This window comes from Macaca mulatta, chromosome 2 (assembly GCF_049350105.2).
Source record: "Macaca mulatta isolate MMU2019108-1 chromosome 2, T2T-MMU8v2.0, whole genome shotgun sequence".
In the NCBI taxonomy this organism is placed as follows: domain Eukaryota; kingdom Metazoa; phylum Chordata; class Mammalia; order Primates; family Cercopithecidae; genus Macaca; species Macaca mulatta.
In genome coordinates this window covers 160,475,201-160,492,131 of record NC_133407.1, presented here as the reverse complement: position 1 = coordinate 160,492,131, position 16,931 = coordinate 160,475,201, and the positions used below count along the sequence as shown (strand labels likewise).

The 16,931-nt window shown below is 52.6% G+C and overlaps 1 protein-coding gene across 4 annotated transcripts in view; it reads right to left on the bottom strand.

Annotated features, from left to right (window-relative positions):
* Positions 1 to 5,566: 5,566 nt before the first annotated feature.
* The window catches only part of ADCY5 (adenylate cyclase 5), a 164,562-nt gene continuing 153,197 nt past the window's right edge, over positions 5,567 to 16,931 (bottom strand). For all 4 annotated transcript variants that reach the window (XM_015130012.3, XM_077993792.1, XM_077993793.1 and 1 more), the window contains 4 exons: positions 14,417 to 14,680; positions 13,057 to 13,261; positions 9,972 to 10,096; positions 5,567 to 8,043 (listed from right to left, as the gene is read on the bottom strand). In XM_015130012.3, coding sequence (XP_014985498.1) covers positions 7,915 to 8,043; positions 9,972 to 10,096; positions 13,057 to 13,261; positions 14,417 to 14,680 — 723 coding nt within the window. In that variant the 3' untranslated portion in view covers positions 5,567 to 7,914. The remainder of the gene's footprint in view (positions 8,044 to 9,971; positions 10,097 to 13,056; positions 13,262 to 14,416; positions 14,681 to 16,931) is intronic.

Here is a 16,931-nt window from a genome sequence, read left to right as displayed (position 1 = left end):
TAGTTCTCAGAGTTTTTGAAATCAATATCCTAGCCTTATGAATCGTTCCTTGTGTTTCCTTGGCAACAAACAGTATTTTCAGCCCAAGCCCACCCACAGTTTACATTCACCCCTTTCTCCTGCATCTCACAGCGCAGCTATACAAGCATCACCCAACAGAAAGCACATTCAGGCGCCATCTGACAACAGGAAGCAGGACTCAGGCATTCCACTCCCCATTTGCTCCTGGTGTCCCCTCCCCAGCTCTGCCTTGCTTGCTTACCTTCTTTGTGCCAGCACTTTTCTTTGAGGTTGGGTTGCAAAGGATCTTACCTAAAGATGAACAAACTATTTCTCCCTTGCACTTTGAATTCCTCCAGTGCCTAGGACTAATGAGAATGCTTATTAGCTCATTTTTTGGGCCAGTGCTGGCTTCTCCGTAGTTAATCCTTATGGCAGCATGAGGTGGAGCAGGGGAGGCTATATCATTTACATTTGAGGAAACCAAGACTTAGGAACCTGTCTTTGTATGATATGACACTTAGTGGTGGATGTGAAGTTCAAATTTGGAGTTTGGGTTTAAGCCGCTTAAAAGTTGGTGCTCATTTTCCTATGCCACAGTGCATCTCAGAAAGAAACTTCTTAGGGAATGTGTGTGTTACGACAGCTGGGTTCTTACTGTTTTAGCAGCAGTGTGAACAGATGAAGCAGACATGAAGGGGGAAATGGCAATGTATGCTGTGTGACAGGCAGTATGGTAAGCATGTCATCTTCACTGAAAGCATTTATGAAGGTTTTCTCTTTTGAAAATGAGCCACCTGGGCCATGAAGAAGTTAAGTGACTTGACCACAATCACAACCTAACCCAAGTGGTAGCATCAGGATTTCAGTCCGGATCTGACTCAGAACTCAGATGAGTTCTTAACTACCATGTGATTTTAAGCTGGATAACATGGAAATACGTTTAAATATATAAGGAATATATATACAGGTAATAAGAGATCAGGTCAGTGCTAACTCCTACAGTATAGATGTCCCAGGTTGAATAAAATAGTTTCCTAAAATCTCTACATTTATAAGAATGACATAGGACAGATGGCTGCAAGAGGTATAGTGAAGCTTATGTATACCTTAGCTATTGGGGCAAGAAGTATACATTTTAGTACTTGTACTAAAACTAACATATAAATTAATGACTCTTGATAAGGAAAATAAAAGCATTATTGGTGATTTGGGTGTTACAAACATTGCTTTGCCTAGCAAAATGCCAGAATGGGTTGATTATTTGACTTGACATCATTTCATGGGAATTCTGTTAGGTGATTAGGGAATTTGTGATCCCTCTGAAAACATTAACCAAAAAATAGAAGAGAACTTTTCACAGTGTAAAACAGTGTTTAAGAGTTTGGAGCCAGAATCATCCCTGGCTCTCTCTTTTACTAGCATGATGACCTCAGCAAATTACTTAATCTTTCTGCCTCAATTTCCTCAGATGTAAAGTGGGGATAATAATCATACCTTTGGCAAAGCAGTGTTCTGATGATTGAGTGCGTAAATGTAAAGCACTTAGAGGCTGGCACAGCAAGTGCTAGGAAAGCATTTGCCACCACGTTGTGGTCTTCCTTGCTGCAGTTACTTTAAAGGTAGTAAGAGTCTTAAATTGCAAATGCCCCCGAATGTCATAAATCATTGCACAAAACTTTTCAGAAGCCACCACTTAAGTAAGAATCCCATTGAAATATCTAGCAGGCAGGTGCTTGTGGACAGACTTCTGGGCAGGGCACTGGAGGTGCATCCAGAGAGAAGAGGGGGTTGAAGGACTCACATTTGCCAAATGCCTGCTGTATGCCAGGTGCTTTGCCCACCTTAACAAAGTCCTCCAGAGGGAAGGAAGTAGGATGAAGCCCCGTGTCACACACCTGGGAGTGGTAGGCTGTGCTCGCCAGTACCTGCAGAGTCTCTCAGGCACTGGGGTGCTGGTGAGTGAGGGAGGTGCCTCTAGGAACCTTGCCCTATCCAGTGTGGAACCAGCATTTTGGTCCCAACACACCTGACTTGGAACATTCGAATCTGATCTACAGTTTGCTCATGGATGGTGGCAGCCCTCGTGCCCACACTCTAAGGGCCCTCGTGAGTGTGCACACGTGTTGATGGGAAGTTGAGGGGTGTGGGGAGGCAGCCACAGCCTTCAGCTGCAGTATCATGAAGATGCTGGGGACGTGAGAGCTAAAAGGCACTCTTAAATTGCACAAATGCAACATGGATTTTAAAAGAATCTGAGGCAAAAGAGACCCTCCAAAAAAACCCATGTGAGCCGGGAGGGGACTGCCACTATGGCTAACAAAGTGGGGAAGCAATTTTGCAAAATAAGAAAACTAGTGTCAGGCTAACCAGAGATGCTAACAAACCTGAGATTCCAGGCAGATCTAAATTAGAAATCGGTCAAGGGAAAACACAGTGATAGTCTCCCTTATGGATTCCAGTGAGAATTCTTTAAATTCATGGTCCTGATGGAGTAGCAGTAGGAGAGAGAGGCCCCTGGGGATGCATAGGCCCTCAGTGATTCAGCTCTGCTCACTAGACACTCAGGCAGGTGAGGTTGGGCGCTAGGAATCCCGTGGGGACTGGATGCCTGCCTACTTGGCTCTCAACCCTAGGTGAATCTTATCGTCTTCACCGTCTTCCTCCCCTTCCCTCTCTGGACCCTCTGCTTGCTCTGTGAACCTGGATTGATCTCCACTCGCCCTTCACTCCTGAATGGGGCCCTCGAAGGGAGAGGCCCCTGGCTGTGCTGATGTCGTGAACGCTGCTGGGCCGGACTGGTGTCTGCAGGAGGACAAAGCAAAGGCTGGTTCTGACTTTGGTTTGAAGGTGATTTTCCCACAGATTCCCCCTTGGCACGATGCTTTTACCTCATTTGTCTGTGCCTTTGGCTCTAATCTTAACGTCTTAATTACATTGTGTTTACATTTGCACGGTACATGTGGTCTGGCACTTGAAGACTGGATGAAGAGTTACACAAATATTTAGACTCAGGGAGTGCTAGTGGAGGGAGAGAACCTGGAGACCAGCCACTCCAATGCCCTCATTTGCCTTTGCTCATGTCCGTCTCATCAAGCAGGGACGCTGCAGGTGGGAAAGAAAGATGGCGAGAGGACAGCCAGTATCACATTTTCCTTCCCAAGACAGGGATGAAAAGCCACCAAGACGGCTTTTGTGAAAATCCGGAAGGACAAGAAAAGCCCAGTTTAGTCATCGGATCTCATTTCATCTATTGTTAACCTTGACAAGTGGCGAGCCCACTGTTCCTGCCAAGCTCTTCAGTACCCAGCTAGATGGGCACCCTGAACAGAAGTGCTTCTGGGCTAGTGCCATAGGGACTGCTCTGAGTACCAGGGTGGCCTCAGGCAAGGCTCCGGTCTTTTCTCAAATGGCTTCCCAGGCCTGAGGAGGCACAGGTGAGAAAACGTATGTGGAAGCTCTCTACACACCGTGAAGTTCATCCAAATGGAGCGGGATAGTCTCTGGTTTGCTGTGCCCACCCCCTCCCCAACCCATAAATAACAGCAGCCTTTCCAACTCTCCTTCTGATCCTGTGCTCAGTGTTGGGGGCCTTGCGGTGGGCAGCCAGGGCCAGCATGGCCAAGCCCTGTCAGTTCCCTTCCCTCTGAAGGTGAACTGGACAGCATTTGTTCTCTGTAGCGTGTGATTTGGATTTAGACAAATTCAAAAACTGCCGGATTTCAGAGCGTGTTTGTCACTGCCGTCGTCGTTCTCTTGTTCAGGCAGCAGTGAGAATCTGCTCAGCACTTGTGAGCACTATATGCTGAAATGCCTGAGAAGGCTTTCCTCCCTGCAGGGCCCTGGGCTCAGCACCTTTTTCAGGCTCCAGGAAGCTCATATCCCGCTGATGGACGGCTCGTGGTCCTCGCAGCACTATGGAAAACCCGCAGCTCCTGGCATCATTTACAAGCCACCCAGGTAATTTCGCTTTTGGAAAAGTTCTGTGAATGTATTTCTAACTTTTGTCTTAAGAGTAACGTGGCTAGCTGGTGAATATTTATTTCCAGCCTCTCCAATGCACCAGGATTCACTGTCTTCCCACTGATTAGCTGCTACACTCAAAGCATCACCATGCTGGCTGAAGTCTGGTCTTGGTTTTAGTGATGTCTGCTGTCAGTAGGCGTTAAAGTGGTGTTCAAAACTCACCCCACCTATCAAAAGCATCTTTTCAAATAAACGGTTATTTAGTATTCTAGATATGAATATGCCTTTGGAAAAAAGTAGACCCTCGTAAGGGAAGAACAAGTAAGTTCTCTGGGACTAGCTCAGTGGGGATGGGGTTGGAAAGGGCTTTTGAAGGTTTTGAGTTGCATTTCCTTGGCGTCTACACGGCGGTTTCATGGAGGCTGCCTGAGGGCCTAGTCTCTACTGGCCACAGCAGAGTGGACGTTGTTTAGGAGCTGAGGTTCCCACTTAGGCCAATTGGCCCCTAAAGTTTGAACATGTAATCATTCGGTCTCCTTTTCTAATGAATGTACTCCAGCGTGAAAACTTCTCAGCGTTAAAGTCACACCTCAATAAAATGGCATCTTTCACCAGGCACGTTGAAGTCCTAATGATGTCTACCTTCTTTGGAGCAGGAGGCCACATGCCCAGGACTGTCACATCTATGTCCCCACATGGCTATTGGTCAGTGAAGCTGTGAAATCTTTCACTGCTGCCTTTATTTACACCTGTGTTCAACTTCACGTGAGCAACCCCCTCTGAATTTCTTTCCTTAACCCAAATATAACCTGGCATTTGATGGCACAGCAGGCAGGAAGTGCTGACAGGGGCCCCTGCCTCCCCTACCACCTCTCCCTTCCTCTCAGTGGGGAGAGGAGTCCTAGGCCTGCAGGAGGTTCCCTGCATGGGGTTTGATGGCAGACAGGCCTGCTCTGACACTCATCTCTGTTCATTACCAGCTGTGTGGCCTTAGGCAAATAACTCAACCTCTCTGTGCCTCAGTTCCTTCATCGGTACGATTAAATGCGATAATGTTTGTATGGCGCATATCCCAGTGTGGCACACAGAGAGTGCCATCATTATTAGCTATGCAGGTCAAATCAGTTCACTTCTGGCCTGCAGCTTGTCCGCACTCACCTGCTTGGGTCCTTTCCATTATCTGTGTTCCATGCCTGTGTTTTCACCTTTCTTTCTCGTGGCATATAAACATGTTTGGCTCATCTGTTTAGAGCATCCTTCCCTGGACCTGGTCTTTTCTGTTCTGATGCTGGATTTTGTATCCCCTTCATTCCTGGTCCCTACTCAGCCCTTGTTCCTCAGCCTCCTGTCCTGGGTGCACCTGCTCCCCAGCCCCATACACTGACTCTTGCTACGGTCACTAGTGTTCTCCCACTGGCCGCCACAAGGACCGCAGTCTTCAGCCAACATTATCTCTATAGCAAGGTGCTGTCCCCTGCTCAGGGGAGTTCTCTGCCCTCTGTGACTCCCCTCCCCAGCACCCCGAAGGCTGGGTGCACTGTTCTTCACACCAGGGCCAGGGCCCCCTGGCCCAAGCTGCAAATCAGACCAGGACACATTACCAGTGAAAGTGTTTAATAGTTAAATTATTTAAATAGACTTTTCAATTTCCATGGGAAATCATAATCGTATCTGTTTTTGCAAGAGTAGGAATAAAAAGAGTGCACACCCCTTAGAGGGAACGAAGAGCTAGCACTGCACCTGCACGCTGTCACCAGTCACTGCTGGGATGAGAGAGGGGTCCCCATGGGGCCGGGAGGCCATGACCATGGGGGAACACGGGATGAACTCAGCACACACACTTTACTCAGGTTGGAAGCAGAACGAAAACCCAACACCACTGGCGGGCGATGTGGAGGGGCAGGGAACTTGAGAACAACAGCTGGAAGAAAGCAGGCCTCCAGCCCTCGACGGCAGGATGGCAATGCAGAACTCAAAGGATGGAGCAGCAGAAGCACGGGACAGACTCAGGCTTGGCAGTTTTGGGTCCGCACACTTTGTTTCTCAGAGCTGTGTTCGAATTGTGGTGGGATTAGTGTGCGGCGAGGGGAGGGTGGTGCTAGAGCCCAGTGAGAGGTGGTGCAGGTGGATATCAAAGTCACATTGTGGCAGCTGGCACAGAGCCACCGCCTCATCGCCTCCAAGCTCATGTTGGAGGTGAGGATCATTCTAACCTGAGAAGCAATGGGAAGATTTGGGCATGGGCCCTAAGGAGTCCATCGAATTCTGTGGTAAGAGTATCATTTTCCAAATGCCTTCCTCATAGCTTATAAAAATAGTATTTTTTTCTTGGTATATTTAACTCCCTTCTCCCGATAAAACAAAATTCCTGCTAGCTTTCCCTGTGGACTCTAAAGCTGGGCTCTACCCATTCCTCTGCCTGGTTTGCCGGTGGAGGTCAAGGCCACTCCCTTTCCTCAAACCTGAGGGCTGCACATTGCAACCCTGTCTGAGTGCAACCCTGTCTGAGTGCACAGCTCCCGGAAGAGCCACCTGCACCTTGGCCAACTGAGTAGGCCAGGGAGGCTTGGCTTTCTTGCCCCAGCCTGCAAAGCATCCGGCCTTCTGTAAGCACTCCAGAATCCAGGGGAGCCGCCTCTGTAAGCAGCAAACGTCTGAAATCTCAGGGCGTGGAGGGTGGAGGGCGCCACACTGCCTGCCTCAGGATGAGGTTGCTTCCCTTGGTTTCAGCTCGGCCTGGGATGGGAAAGCAGCTTTTTGTTTTCTTATCATTCCATCTGCGTTTTGCTTAGGGGAAGCAGGGTGTGTGCATGTGTGTACACACGTGTGCGTGTGTCAGAGAAAGATGGGGCAATGTGTCCATGCATCCTCCTCCTTAAGCTGAGCATATGGTACCCCAAAAGCACACACCCACTGCTCTGGTGGTACCTGCGAAAACCCAAAACTGCCAAATCTGAAAGGAGGGAAACGCATCCTGTGTGAGACCAGTTCCACAGCATGAACACACGCACATATACACCAGTACATACGCCAACATACGCACAGTACAAATGAGCACACGCCTCGCTGTGCACGGCTGTTTTCTAATATAGAGAATTTACAAAATATAGAATTTGGCATATCTGTGAGATCTCCAAGGCTTTCAATAATACAAAATAAAAAATACAAAAAAGACAAGTGGGGATCCCTGCCCTCCCCCCGAGTGGCGTCCTCGTTTGCTTGTGGGTCTCTTACACGCATACAACTAGCATAGTCTAAAGAAGGGCACGGAGAACTTGTTTTGTTTTATTTAATAAATATTTTTCTCAGAATCACCACTCCTTGCTTGGCGTCCTCTTGCCTCCCCCTCATAATTAGTTCTGTTTCCCTCCTAGGGCACTGTCTGTGTGCGTGGAGGTGTGGGCAGAGGACCACGATGAAGGCCACAGTCCCTCCAAAGCCAGCACTCCTGCCCCAAAGCCCCTGCAGGCGCAGGGTGGCGGCCTCTCTGTCTGAAGTTTAAAGGCTCACATAGAAAAGCAGACCCCTGGGGTCCCTAGGCTCCCCCAGGCCAGAGTCGAGCCCGTCTACCCCCAGCTGAGTCGGAGGCCCCTCCCTCAGCCCTGCCCTTGTCCGGGCCGCGCCACACACACATTCCCACGGCTCCTTTCCACCTGTGCAGCAGCACCTGTTAGAAAACTCAAGCTTCAGACCCAGTCTAGCAGAGTCTTCTACAGAGGGAAACATCTTTGGTCAGCTGGGTGCTCGCAGGACGCTGGCACCCCAGGGCCTGGGACGGAGGCCGCTGCCCACCAGCAAAGGCAGCAGCTGCTCTGGAGTCCAAGTGGAAAATCTCAACAGCGCAGCCCTGCGGGCTGGAGCATGGCTTCCCCGCCACCCCCGGCACACAGAGAAGCTGCTTCCGTGACTCTGGAGGCCAGGCTGCCTGGCACCGTTGGCCAACAGCTGCTAACTGAGCGGGGGCCCTCCATTGAGGAAGTAGGTCATCATCTCGCCTTTGCCCTTGACCTTGACCACGCCCCGGCACTCCAGTTGGTATGTGTTGGCGGCCAGCACCTGGTACATGTCCGTGGTGACCTGTGGGGGAAAAGGAGGAGAGGGGACAAGCCACTGATGGCCTTGGCCATGAACTGCTGTGGGGTAGAACCACCTCTGACTGCCCAGCCCTGCTGCCACCCCTGACACAGAAGGAGGGGGCAGCTGCTCCACTGTGGCGCTCTCAGAAAGTGACAGCAGCTCACCGTGGAAGGGATCCTAAGAAAAGAGTGATGCCAGCTCTCACCCTCAGCACCTGTTCGTGCCAGGCACTGTGACGGGCAGCTTGCGTGTGCTGCTTCAGTGCCACTCAGTGTGGCCTGTGGTCCATGGACTGACTGCCCTGAGTCCAGGGAAGTTCAGGAGTGGAGAGTAAGGGCGGGGGAGCTTTCACAGCCATCTGACCTGGCTGCAGCCCGTCTCCAACGGTGTCCCCGGTGCGCTGTACAAAAGCATCCCTCCGTGACAGATCAGAATGATTTTTAAAAGCTGTTTTTCACCACAGGTCGTTTGAGAGCCTTTGCTTGTCTCACTGCATCTTCCTGTGAGGTGACTACTATTATTACCCTCAGGCTCAGAGCATCTAAGTCACGTGCCTGAGGTTACACACTTAATAAACGGCAGGGCCTGGGTTTAGGTCCAGGTCTTGTTACCTGGCTCTGCTTTAGCTTTTGGAACAAAGAAGGGAGCTCACTGATGGCTTCATTAATTTCACTATCCCATTGCTGGGTGAAAGAGGAGAGTGGCGGGGGACAGGTGTGGGGAGTGGCAGCACGGCCAGTGCCTCCTGTGATGATCCAAGAGCCATTTGTGAGCGTCATCAGAGCTCCCCACCCCAGCCACGCTGCAAGCCCACTGCCGGGAGCACCAGGGAGCAGGGGCGGGAGTGCTGGGTGGGCTGCTGAGAGGGACCCCACTGTGTTACTAGCTGCAGTTCCTGTGTGGCAAAGCCCCACGCAAGGTAAGGTGCTGGGTCATTGTGGTGGCTGCTGTCCCTTGCACCTGTCCCTGAATGGGCTGGAAGCCTTGGAAACACACATGCCTCTCGCTCCTATCTCTAGGCCCATCCCGCTGCCCTCCTCAGCAGGAGGAGGTGAGAAAAGGCCATCAAGGCCAGGCCCCTCGGCCAGCTTCCACACCCCAGCCGGGTCAGGCTGAGTGGACCAGGACTGTGCTTGGGGTCAGGCTCTTTATTCAGAGGCCCTGTGGGGGAGAGAAGTCGGGACATTTAAGCAGTATCATCAGTGTTGGCAAAAGGCCTTAGAAGCAGCACAGTTAGCACCTGGAAAAACTGAGACCAGGCGAGCTGACTTCCCAGAGCCTCACACAGAACTGTGGGTGAGGGCCTTGCAGGGGACTACTGCCCAGAGCAATGCCTCTGCCATCAGACTACAGCAGGGAATCAAGGAAGGCTCGAGAAAAAGCAGCAGCTGAAGAACAGCAGGCCTGGAAACCACAAGCCCAGCTTGCAAAGGAGGGAGCAAGGGGAAAAGGCCTCTGAGTCTCTGGCCAGGGCCCTTGGCTGCTGGGGCTGGGGGAGGCACCATCCCAGGGCCAGCAGCCTCCACTGGCTCTCCTGAGCCAGGCCAGGAATGCTGCAGGCTCAATGGGTAAGACCTGCTCCCTGCAGACATCTTTGTATCCTCTCTGTGTGCCTGGGCTAGAAGGCACTGGGGCCTGCACGTGCACTCTCGGCTAGGCCTCTACAATCAGATCCACTCCCAACAGCCCCCAATCCCTTCCATGCCCAGTAGAGGGCTCTGCAGAAGCCTGAAGATCTGTCCAAGGTGCTGAGGGCCTGAAACACAATTGTGTTCTCCAAGCTTCCAAGCGTCAACAGCCCCAACACCCTTGAATCTGGCTGCAGAGATTCTGAGTGGGAACTTCGGGTGGCCTGTCCTGAAGACCTCTCGGTGTCAGACACAGGCCCTCCCATGGGGGTGAGGGGTGGCGGATTCTCCTGCACTCACCTGGATGCGGTCAGGTACACCAGTGCTGTCCATGCGGCTGGCCACGTTCACGGTATTGCCCCAGATGTCGTACTGAGGCTTTCGTGCCCCTATCACCCCGGCCACCACGGGGCCGATGTTGAGCCCTGCAGGGGAGAGGAATCAGCCACACTCATCAGGTTAGGACTGACACACGTCTGGCTTGACCTCGCCACCATCTCTCTCTCCACATGCCACAGGTCCTGACTCCCAGCCTGAGACACCCATGGGCCTCCAGGCCCAAGGCCGTGCTTAACCCTGCCTCCCGCTTCTCTGCTCCTATCAAATGCCTGTGAATGCAAGACACAAGGAGCCTGCACCTGTGTCCTCGACACCTCTCAACCAAGAGCGCCCTCTTCAAGGCCTCCTGTATAATGCAGTTGCCTTTCCCTAATCCTCTTTCTCCTGTAGCCATTTAGGCTCAACCTATCAGACTGGCTGTCTCCCTCTTCCTCATTTTTCTGTTTCTTTCCTCGCTATTCTCACTCTTAGATCCTGGCCAACTCATCGCCCTGTGCCAGTCTCCTCTCTCCGAGTACTCCTGCTCCCCCGCCTCTGAGCTGGGGCAGGCACACTGCAGCGACCAAGCTCCAGCCACCACTTCGGCTCTCCTCCGCCCACCTTCCCAATCCCACCCAAGGCAATGCTGAGCGTCACTGCCTCTGAGCCTTCGATGAGCTGCTTCTCCCTCCTGAGGCGTTCTCTTTCCTCCTCCCCAGGCTAAATCCTGCCCCCACGTATCTGGTTCAACTGATATTCTCTAGACATTTCCTGTCCTGTCTCCAGGCATGGGGCATTCCTTTCTATGTAACCTGCCGGTCTCATACTGTCCTCACTAAGCACCACTGTTGCCTGTTTCTTGTATGTGAAGGGCACGACTGAAAACACAGCAGAAGCTCCAAACTAGGCCCCTGGTGACCCTCACTTGGTCAGCAATGCCATCAGTCCTCAGGACTTCCTTCCATGACCCTCCTCATCAGTCCTTCCAAGCCACAGGCAGCTTTATACCCCATGTGCCATCACCAGGCTGGACTGTCCATCTTGCTGACTGGACTGAGCCCTGATGGCTTCTATATCCCAAAGCCACGCCACCCAGGGAAGATAGGCCTGAGTCTGTAGGAAGGGAGCTGCCACACAGGCTCCCAGCTGCCTGCCCGGCTCCTTATCTACCTCTTGGCAGATTCTACACTCAGTCCCTAGGCCTGGTCCAATCAAGGAGTTGAGGCTTTTCAAAAACACACACTGGGAGAAAAACGCAAACCAAAGCAGGCGGACAAAACACAAACCAAAGCAGGATGGGGTGAAAGGAAAACAAGAATGTCAGTGTTACACAAGACCAAGAGTGTATGACGTTAATGCAAAAATGTAGGCTGCACATCACTTAAAGCGAACTCCCAGCTGGCTGTCTCGGGGCCTCCAGCAGCCAGTGCAGGATGCAAACCTGGCCAAGCCCACAAAGCACTGTGCCTATGGGATACAGCAAGCCAGCTGGCCCAGGGAAAGCCCGATTCCTGACACTCTGGCTGCAACAAAATGTCTCCTAAGGACACGAATGATCACAATACTGGTTTTTAGTCATCCAATATTTCGGTATAATGTGTTAATTTTGATAATTGAAATGCCCGTATTTTTATGGGTGATAATTGTGATTTTTAAAACTTTGAAATCTGAATCACTGATGGTTTGAAACATACCCAGGGAGTTGATAATGCATTAAATGGCGAATAGAACAAAGGCCTGCTTGTTCAGAAAGCATTCTTTACCTCCACAGACCTCAGGAGGAGCAACACTCCACTGCGTCAGCTTTCTATTGCAAGACCAACTTGTGCGCCATCAGACTGTACACCCTCGGTAAGATCCATTCTAAGGACAAACAAACTGCAGAAATGCCTCGAGCTTTGTGGAACGAGTTCAGAGCTGGCATTCCACAGTCATTTTATGGACACAGGAGGGTGGAACACACGGGGCAGTGTGTACCTGGGTTTTCATTGTACCATTTTTTCAACTCTTCTCTAGAGTTGAAACTTGTCAAAATAAAAGGTTAGGGGTAATGAAACAAAACTGACTTAGAAAAAAAAAAAGAAAAATACATATGTTTTTGGTTCAAAGACTTTCTGAGCAAGAATATGGTCATGACTATTTTGAAACTGATTCAGGACCTCTGTCAGACGCCACAGAGGCATTGGCACAGCCCCTCCAGAGCCATCCAACCAAGGCGAGGCACGTGACAAAGAAGGAGCCCAGGCAGATCCAGGGCTCTGACCTATCACAGGCTTCTCACCGTTTCTTTCCCTGGTTTGTGTGGATGAACAGCCGCTGGAAGATTTTGCTCCCCACCTCGACTCAACAATAACCCTACTTGAAACTTGTGTAAAAAGAGTAAAAAGTTACTCTTTAAAAAGTCGGAATAGAATCATTTCACAGTCACTATCACATGATTCTTTGAATGTTTAGTTTTTTCAAACTGTTTCACTTTATTTTGCTAACGATTTTGCAGCTTACATGTTTAATGTTCTAAATTTGCAAATTTAATGACTGGTAACATGTTTATGCATTTTGTATTTAAAATGTATCCAGTATTTGATTTTACTGTTTTCCATTTTTACTGAATGAATGTGGAATACTTTTAAATAAAACAATGCTGTTAGGTCAGTATTACTTGAAATAAATGGGACTGCCATCTGCCCGTGCTGCAACCACCAGAAGGCCCCATGCCCTCGGCACAGAGTACCCCCCACAAAGCCCTTCGAGCAGGCACAGCCTGGGCCCCACCAGGCCATCCCTGCATCTGAGTGAGGTGGGAACTCACCAAGGGGTGTCCTGCCCATGTGGCCCTCATGTCAAAAGGCAGCAGAGGCATCACCAGGCTCTGGGCGGGTTCCACTGTGAGTGACCCATGCCTGCCCCCACCTACTAAGGGCAGGGAACACGCCACATCAGCCTCGGCTGCCCCTGGCCTTCTACCTTGGGACCACAATGGCGGATGCGGGCTGGGGTATGGGGGAGCTCCTGCCAGCCCTCCTCCTGACTGCACCCTGGGCTCAGCACTGCCGGGGGCCCCACTCACCGATCTTCATCTGGAAGTTGTTGAAAGAGTGCTCATTGATGTACTTCATCTGGTCCATCAGCTTCATGGCAAAGTCGGCCAGTGCCTTGATGTGGGTCTTGCCCACCTTGTCGTAGGTGGAGTCGTTGAGGCCGGAGGCAGCCATGTAGGTGCTGCCGATGGTCTTGATCTTCTCCAGCTGCCGGAACCGATCCTCGCTGATGATCTGGATGAAAGAGGCCAAACCTGGGTCACCCTCAACCCTGGGACACCGAGGGCCACAGGGAGGGACAGAGGATGTGCAGGGAAGTGCAGCAGCATGGCCCTTCATGTGTCCCCTCTTCACACAGTGGGCCTGTCTCCACCCTCATCAGTATGATGCTTGCAACGCTCCTGACACAGCCAGGCCCCTCCACACTCTCACCCGCCGGATAGTGCCTCTGGGTTACCTGCCCACCCTCATGCCGAGAGCCCTGAAGACAAGGTCACTAGTCACCTCTGAATCTCTTGTCTCCTCTTCAACAAGCTCACTCCCCCATCCCACCCAGGGAAACCTCCATTTGTCCAGCAGGACACTCTTTCCCTACCCCCTGGCCCCAGCCCTCCTAGAAGCCTTCCCAGACTCAATTCAGCCAAATCCCATCACTCCGCTGCCCCAGGAGTCTCGCAGGCTGTTCCCAACACTGCCTGGCCCAGCTCCATCGTCTTGCTCCTCTCTGCGCCCTGTGTCCAGGCCATGCCAGCCCGCTGGGGTGGCCCCTCTGACACCGATGACTCAGGAGCTCCCGGGGGTGAGACTGCGCTACAGGGCTCCGCATCCCCAGTTCCTCCACACGCCAGGTGCTCAACAGAGGTATGAGAAGGAAATGAAGGAATGCCTCAATTTGGCCTCTGCTGCTCAGGGCCTCACATCTTTGTCCTGCCTCCTCCCTTAGCCGAGGGACTCCTCCTACCTTTGGTTCTCTCAAAGCCCTGGGTCCTGACACTGAGTTGTCCCAGGCCCTGGGGCCCCGTGCCCCCTTGATGGCGTGAGAGGAATGGCAGTCAGCGAGCCAGTCAGGCAGCCGCCAAAGGCTAAGTTCAAATAGTGTGGGCTGAAACCCCAGCTCTGCCACTTACTGGCAGTGACCTTAGGCCAGACACTTGAAGTCTGTCAGCCTCAGTTTCCTCATCTGTCACATGATGATGAGACAGGCCATGTGTCCAAGGTGCCCATTGCAGCACCTGGGGACATAGTCAGGTTCCTGCTGGTAGAGCTCTCATCATCACTGTTTATGTCAGGATGGTAGAAGGGGACGCCAGGTCTCTTTACATCCCTCCCACACCAGGGACCTGTAGGCCCCTCCCAGGAACACAGCCTGACCCAGGCCCCACTGTGCACCTCATCAAAGTCAGCGATGATCTCATTGAGTAGCCGCAGGCACTCGACACCCTCGTTGTTGGCCTCCAGCTCAACGTAGAACTCGGAGAAGTTGGCGATGGAGGCGAACATGACCGCCACGCACTCACAGGACTGATAGTAGAGCTCATCGTTGCGCCGCTCGCGGGCCAGGAAGTGAGCGGCCACATCCTTGGGCAGGATGTTGTGCAGCAGCCGCCGGTTGTAGGCCTGCAGCTCCTCCATCTCCTCCTTCTCCTCTGTGGCCTGGGAGAAAAAGACTGCAAGTCACCCAGATGCCAGCGCGAGCCCAGGTGTTGGCCCCTCCACCTCCTCCTCTCCATGGCCTGGAGAAAAAGCGCCAGTCACGCAAATGCCAACTCGTGCCCAGGATGTTGGCAAGTACCGCTGTCTCTCCTCCTCCCTCTGCTGTTTCCACTTCCAGGTTTTCTCCAAAGAGCAGGACTTCGACAATCAGAAAAGACATTTCTGAGCATTGAACTCTCTCTGCCGGCCTCTCTGGGGGTGCTGAGCCTGCAGGGGGGAGCCCCGAGCAGGAACAGGCCTGGAGGCGAGGCTGCAAGGATCCTGTCTGCCAAAGGCCAGAACCAGGCTGGAGGGGAAAAGAATCCAAAACACAGCCCACACAGCCCTCCAGCTCCGTGGTGCTCCTCCACTGTTCATTACCTTAATTGATGGACCTGTGGGGGAGAACAGCCCAAAGCCCTGCCCAGTGTCCCTGCCTCCCAGGAGGGCAGACTTGCCCCAGAGCCAAGTGCAGCCAGGAGGAGCAAGTGCCATAAGGGACCCCCTGGGATGAGGATGGGACATCACCAGTGACTTTAGTTTACCCCCCAGTTTGGGTCCTGGGTCTGTGCAGTGGGATTTTGTGGTCACCCACCCTCCAGGTTAAAGGATAGTGCAGATCCCTTGCGTCAAGAAGCCAGTAGTGCCCTACACGGTGCTGAAGGGAAGAGGTGTCACACACTGAGGTGTGGCAAGGAACCATCTAACAAGAGTCTTCACGAGACACTGCATTGTAGTGGTCAGCTGGCTTCCTCACCCGTGGGGGCAGATAACATGGCCCCCTTTAACTGGGAGAGACCGTGTTGGCAAAACCAACCAGGAGAAGATCATTAATTAGCAGAGCCACTTTGAAAAGTCTGGCTGGCCCACTTGGGCTTTTCCTAACTAAATGAAGACACCTTTCTGCTCGGCTGCAAGTAGAATCTACAGCAGGACCAGGACTGACTCTCAGGACCTTGGCTGTCCCTGTGGGTGGTGGCTGTCCATGGGGAAGGAGCTGGCGTCCCTTTCCAAGGCTTCAGGACCTGGGTCCAGCAGGGAGGAAGAGCTCCCAGGGCAGAAGATCCAGGACCCCAAGGCTCAAGGGCCAGCTCTGCCCCTAAGGTGAATGGGCTCCTGACTGTGCTGCCTATGCCCTGGTGGCCTCTGGAGTCCCTGGGAATGTGGATGTGAGGACAGGGATCAGCCCGAGGGGTCCTGGATACTAAAGGGCCCCGCCTTCCACCACCACCCACAGAGATGCGGGGAGTCAGCTTGTCTGTGCTATCTTCTTGCCCAGTCTTCCTGCCCAGGTAACCTAAGCTCCTGGGAGGCAGAAATGCCCCTCCCCAAGAATAAGGCTACCTGTGTCTGGCTCTGAAACAGCTGTGCCCATGGGAGAAGGCTGGGGGTGGGGGCCATTCCCGTGCTTCTTCTCACGGGCTGTCCCATGGAGGAGCCCGGCAGTCAGTTATTTGCCTCTGAAAATGCACCACACTAGACAGTCCTGCTCCTACCTCTGCTGAGACACATGCCTGGGGGCCCAGGGATGCCAGGAGCACTGCAGCTCCTTTGATGCACCCTGCAGGTGGCAGACAGCATCAGCCCAAAGTGTCAGACAGAATGGAGGTGGAGGCTGGGGGCAGGGCTGCTAGAGCAGGCTCCTGCTGGGGGCAAAGTCAATCCCCAGGGCCAGGCCAGTTGCTATGGCCACCTCTGCAAACTCCACCTCAGCACAGGTGGGCACCTGCCAATGGAGCCAACTACTTCTGGGGCTGGGCCCTGGCAGGGCAGAAAGGTTCAGGGGGCTACAGCCTCTTGGTGGCCCCACTAAGGTCAATGCTGGAGGAAGGGACAAGAGCAGGCTCTCCTGAGAACTCAGACCCTGCAGTTAGGCCAGGAGGGGGCCAGGTGGGGACCTGGCAGGTCAGAGCGTATTCCTTGTGCAGGTGCTTCAAGAATGCTGAGGAGTCCACCTACCAGCCAACTGTACAGGGGCTGCTGGAGCCAGTCTGGGGGTGGGGCAGGGACTATCACTCACCCATCCCAAGGGCCTGCTTTCTGGCGTTTCTTTATTTGTATTTATGTGCTGTTGGCTCCCTCTCCCAAAATCCCAGGGGAAGAATGGGAGAATGAGGGACCTGCTGGAAAACTTTAGGGAGAGAGGTTGCCACAGGCTGGCAGGTAGACACAGGCTCACTCACACATTCCTACACACACACACACACACGCA